Raw genomic sequence first — 6,928 nt, 5'->3', positions numbered from 1 at the left:
TATTATGTAAGAACACCCAGTGTAGCTATAAGCTGTTTATATAAATGGTGTAAGAGGTAAGGGAGGATTGTAAAATTAGCCGTGTTTAAAGTTTTTAAAAGTTTAATGTTTAAAAGTGAAAGCTGGGTGTGAAAAAGTGTCTCTGTTTCCCTCATTCTGCAGGATCTCATTAATATGCAAATCAGGTGACGTGTGAGGCGAACGGCCCCGCCCCCGCATGTCTCCCTTTCGGGACCTGGTTGCCTGGCAACAGCCTTATAGAGAGAGGGAGAGTGGGCGGAGTTTAGCTCAGTAACTCAGTAACTCTTGGCAGTTGCGAGTTGTGTTGAGTTGAGTTGCTCTCTCGGAGTCTATGAGTGGAGAGAGAGAAGATCAGATCAGATCAGATCATCTCATCAGAAGAAGGAGATATTTGTACGGAGTAAACCTCACCTGTGTGTGTATGAGAGAGAGAGAGAGAGAGAGAGAGAGAGAGAGTGTGTGTGAGTGAGAGAGAGAGAGAGAGAGAGCACTGGATGGCCCTGGAGTGTGAGGAGTGGACATACACTGACCATGTGGACACAGTGACACACACGGTAAGAAGGTCCAGTGTTACAAAGTGACAGTTATTTATTTATTTAAATTGTTGAATGACTTGTTTCATCTCCCCTCTGATCTCATCTCCTTCCTGAACCCTCTCCTGGAAATCCGTCTCGAGAAAAACGATATGACAAAAATATCACATCGCGATTTCCTGACGGTTCTGTGCTGCACGATATCTCAAGCATCAATATATTCATGGATTTAAAAAACAACAACCCAAAACCTCTATTAGTGTTGCATCTACAATTAATCTGATTTTATTTAATTAATGTCTGTAAAAATATTGAGCACTGATAAGGAGCTGTAGAAGAGAAAGGAGATAATCTGATAAATAATTAACACCAGCTGCTGGAGTGATTTGATATCTACAAGTTATCAGAAAATATCACATGGTCCATATTGTGGATCGTGATTGGTCAGTAGGGGTTGTTTAATTTTCTATGACCGCAGCTCTGATGATAAAGTGACTTTATGTTCGTGTTAATGTTGGTGAACTTGTTCTAATCGAGTACGTTATCGTTTCTGTAGTAACAGCTCATATATGGCGGAAGCTTCACAGATGATACAGATTTTTTGAAAAAAAGTGGAAATGGGGGAGTCTCCAGTGTCAGAGGTGAAGTTTTTCTGACATTTTCAGGATGGAAGAGTTTTACACTTCTTCTTTGCAGGGTTTTTTTTTTTGAGACTCTGGTGAGGGAACAAGTGTTTATAGCTGCTATAATGTAAGTGACAACAGGAACTAGTGCGTATCTTTAACTATAAATGGATAAAAATTAGGTGACGTGTCATTGTTTAATAAATCAGAAATGATAATTGTTGGTAATTTGCTGTAATATAAGAGGACTTGAACACTAGACGATGTGCTGTTGGGGTGATTACTGGGACTCTGCTTCATCACACCACCCTGTCACTCTGTTTTAGTCTCTCTCACACACACACACACACACACACACAGAGAGTGCGTTTATTCTGTCTCCCTCTGTCTCTCTCCATAATGAGATTAGTGTAAGAATTAGGGACAGCTCATTAATAGACTTTAGTCTGGTTTATTAAAGTACACACAAGATGGGGGGGGGATGCACACAGAGAGAGACAGAGAGGGGGAGACACACACACACACACACACACAGGGAGAGGGACACAGACACACACACACACACACACACAGAGGGAGAGGGACACAGACACAGACACACACACACACACACACACACACACACACACAGGGAGAGGGACACACACACACACACAGGGAGAGGGACACACACACACACACAGGGAGAGGGACACACACACACACACAGGGAGAGGGACACACACACACACACAGGGAGAGGGACACACACACACACACAGGGAGAGGGACACACACACACACACAGGGAGAGGGACACACACACACACAGGGAGAGGGACACACACACACACAGGGAGAGGGACACACACACACACACACACACACACACACACACAGGGAGAGGGACACACACACACACACAGGGAGAGGGACACACACACACACAGGGAGAGGGACACACACACACACACACAGGGAGAGGGACACACACACACACAGGGAGAGGGACACACACACAGGGAGAGGGACACACACACAGGGAGAGGGACACACACACAGGGAGAGGGACACACACACAGGGAGAGGGACACACACAGGGAGAGGGACACACACACAGGGAGAGGGACACACACACAGGGAGAGGGACACACACACAGGGAGAGGGACACACACACAGGGAGAGGGACACACACACAGGGAGAGGGACACACACACAGGGAGAGGGACACACACACAGGGAGAGGGACACACACACAGGGAGAGGGACACACACACAGGGAGAGGGACACACACACAGGGAGAGGGACACACACACAGGGAGAGGGACACACACACAGGGAGAGGGACACACACACAGGGAGAGGGACACACACACAGGGAGAGGGACACACACACAGGGAGAGGGACACACACACAGGGAGAGGGACACACACACAGGGAGAGGGACACACACACACAGGGAGAGGGACACACACACACAGGGAGAGGGACACACACACACAGGGAGAGGGACACACACACACAGGGAGAGGGACACACACACACAGGGAGAGGGACACACACACACAGGGAGAGGGACACACACACACAGGGAGAGGGACACACACACACAGGGAGAGGGACACACACACACAGGGAGAGGGACACACACACACAGGGAGAGGGACACACACACACAGGGAGAGGGACACACACACACAGGGAGAGGGACACACACACACACAGGGAGAGGGACACACACACACAGGGAGAGGGACACACACACACACAGGGAGAGGGACACACACACACACAGGGAGAGGGACACACACACACAGGGAGAGGGACACACACACACAGGGAGAGGGACACACACACACAGGGAGAGGGACACACACACACAGGGAGAGGGACACACACACACAGGGAGAGGGACACACACACACAGGGAGAGGGACACACACACACAGGGAGAGGGACACACACACAGGGAGAGGGACACACACACACACAGGGAGAGGGACACACACACACACAGGGAGAGGGACACACACACACACAGGGAGAGGGACACACACACACACAGGGAGAGGGACACACACACACACAGGGAGAGGGACACACACACACACAGGGAGAGGACACACACAGGGAGAGGGACACACACAGGGAGAGGGACACACACAGGGAGAGGGACACACACAGGGAGAGGGACACACACAGGGAGAGGGACACACACAGGGAGAGGGACACACACAGGAGAGGGACACACACAGGGAGAGGGACACACACAGGGAGAGGGACACACACAGGGAGAGGGACACACACAGGGAGAGGGACACACACAGGGAGAGGGACACACACAGGGAGAGGGACACACACAGGGAGAGGGACACACACAGGGAGAGGGACACACACAGGGAGAGGGACACACACAGGGAGAGGGACACACACAGGGAGAGGGACACACACAGGGAGAGGGACACACACAGGGAGAGGGACACACACAGGGAGAGGGACACACACAGGGAGAGGGACACACACAGGGAGAGGGACACACACAGGGAGAGGGACACACACAGGGAGAGGGACACACACAGGGAGAGGGACACACACAGGGAGAGGGACACACACAGGGAGAGGGACACACACAGGGAGAGGGACACACACAGGGAGAGGGACACACACAGGGAGAGGGACACACACAGGGAGAGGGACACACACAGGGAGAGGGACACACACAGGGAGAGGGACACACACAGGGAGAGGGACACACACAGGGAGAGGGACACACACAGGGAGAGGGACACACACAGGGAGAGGGACACACACAGGGAGAGGGGACACACACAGGGAGAGGGACACACACACACACACAGGGAGAGGGACACACACACACACACAGGGAGAGGGACACACACACACACACAGGGAGAGGGACACACACACACACACAGGGAGAGGGACACACACACACACACAGGGAGAGGGACACACACACACACACAGGGAGAGGGACACACACACACACACAGGGAGAGGGACACACACACACACACAGGGAGAGGGACACACACACACACACAGGGAGAGGGACACACACACACACACAGGGAGAGGGACACACACACACACACAGGGAGAGGGACACACACACACACACAGGGAGAGGGACACACACACACACACACACAGGGAGAGGGACACACACACACACACACACAGGGAGAGGGACACACACACACACACACACAGGGAGAGGGACACACACACACACACACACAGGGAGAGGGACACACACACACACACACACAGGGAGAGGGACACACACACACACACACAGGGAGAGGGACACACACACACACACACACAGGGAGAGGGACACACACACACACACGGGACACACACACACACACACACAGGGAGAGGGACACACACACACACACACACAGGGAGAGGGGACACACACACACACACACACAGGGAGAGGGACACACACACACACACACACAGGGAGAGGGACACACACACACACACACACAGGGAGAGGGACACACACACACACACACACAGGGAGAGGGACACACACACACACACACACAGGGAGAGGGACACACACACACACACACACAGGGAGAGGGACACACACACACACACACACAGGGAGAGGGACACACACACACACACACACAGGGAGAGGGACACACACACACACACACACAGGGAGAGGGACACACACACACACACACACAGGGAGAGGGACACACACACACACACACACAGGGAGAGGGACACACACACACACACACACAGGGAGAGGGACACACACACACACACACACAGGGAGAGGGACACACACACACACACACACAGGGAGAGGGACACACACACACACACACAGGGAGAGGGACACACACACACACACACACAGGGAGAGGGACACACACACACACACACACAGGGAGAGGGACACACACACACACACACACAGGGAGAGGGACACACACACACACACACACAGGGAGAGGGACACACACACACACACACACAGGGAGAGGGACACACACACACACACACACAGGGAGAGGGACACACACACACACACACACAGGGAGAGGGACACACACACACACACACACAGGGAGAGGGACACACACACACACACACAGGGAGAGGGACACACACACACACACACACAGGGAGAGGGACACACACACACACACACAGGGAGAGGGACACACACACACACACACACAGGGAGAGGGACACACACACACACACACACAGGGAGAGGGACACACACACACACACACACAGGGAGAGGGACACACACACACACACACACAGGGAGAGGGACACACACACACACACACACAGGGAGAGGGACACACACACACACACACACAGGGAGAGGGACACACACACACACACACACAGGGAGAGGGACACACGACACACACACACACAGGGAGAGGGACACACACACACACACACACAGGGAGAGGGACACACACACACACACACACAGGGAGAGGGACACACACACACACACACACAGGGAGAGGGACACACACACACACACACACAGGGAGAGGGACACACACACACACACACACAGGGAGAGGGACACACACACACACACACACAGGGAGAGGGACACACACACACACACACACAGGGAGAGGGACACACACACACACACACACAGGGAGAGGGACACACACACACACACACACAGGGAGAGGGACACACACACACACACACACAGGGAGAGGGACACACACACACACACACACAGGGAGAGGGACACACACACACACACACACAGGGAGAGGGACACACACACACACACACACAGGGAGAGGGACACACACACACACACACACAGGGAGAGGGACACACACACACACACACACAGGGAGAGGGACACACACACACACACACACAGGGAGAGGGACACACACACACACACACACAGGGAGAGGGACACACACACACACACACACAGGGAGAGGGACACACACACACACACACACAGGGAGAGGGACACACACACACACACACACAGGGAGAGGGACACACACACACACACACACAGGGAGAGGGACACACACACACACACACACAGGGAGAGGGACACACACACACACACACACAGGGAGAGGGACACACACACACACACACACAGGGAGAGGGACACACACACACACACACACAGGGAGAGGGACACACACACACACACACACAGGGAGAGGGACACACACACACACACACAGGGAGAGGGACACACACACACACACACAGGGAGAGGGACACACACACACACACACAGGGAGAGGGACACACACACACACACACAGGGAGAGGGACACACACACACACACACAGGGAGAGGGACACACACACACACACAGGGAGAGGGACACACACACACACACACAGGGAGAGGGACACACACACACACACAGGGAGAGGGACACACACACACACACAGGGAGAGGGACACACACACACACACACAGGGAGAGGGACACACACACACACACAGGGAGAGGGACACACACACACACACAGGGAGAGGGACACACACACACACACAGGGAGAGGGACACACACACACACACAGGGAGAGGGACACACACACACACACAGGGAGAGGGACACACACACACACACAGGGAGAGGGACACACACACACACACAGGGAGAGGGACACACCACACACACACAGGGAGAGGGACACACACACACACACAGGGAGAGGGACACACACACACACACAGGGAGAGG

General features: G+C 53.8%; 1 protein-coding gene across 1 annotated transcript in view; it reads left to right on the top strand.

The window, feature by feature from the left end:
* The first annotated feature begins 327 nt into the window (after positions 1 to 327).
* Positions 328 to 6,928, top strand: part of rab11fip4b (RAB11 family interacting protein 4 (class II) b) — a 44,094-nt gene continuing 37,493 nt past the window's right edge. The window contains exon 1 of the mRNA XM_060918587.1: positions 328 to 575. Within this exon, the coding sequence (XP_060774570.1) occupies positions 516 to 575 (60 nt within the window). The 5' untranslated portion in view covers positions 328 to 515. The remainder of the gene's footprint in view (positions 576 to 6,928) is intronic.

Source organism: Neoarius graeffei, chromosome 4, assembly GCF_027579695.1.
Source record: "Neoarius graeffei isolate fNeoGra1 chromosome 4, fNeoGra1.pri, whole genome shotgun sequence".
Lineage (NCBI taxonomy): Eukaryota > Metazoa > Chordata > Actinopteri > Siluriformes > Ariidae > Neoarius > Neoarius graeffei.
The sequence above is the reverse complement of the archived record's forward strand: the minus strand, read 5'-3'. Positions and strand labels throughout refer to the sequence as shown.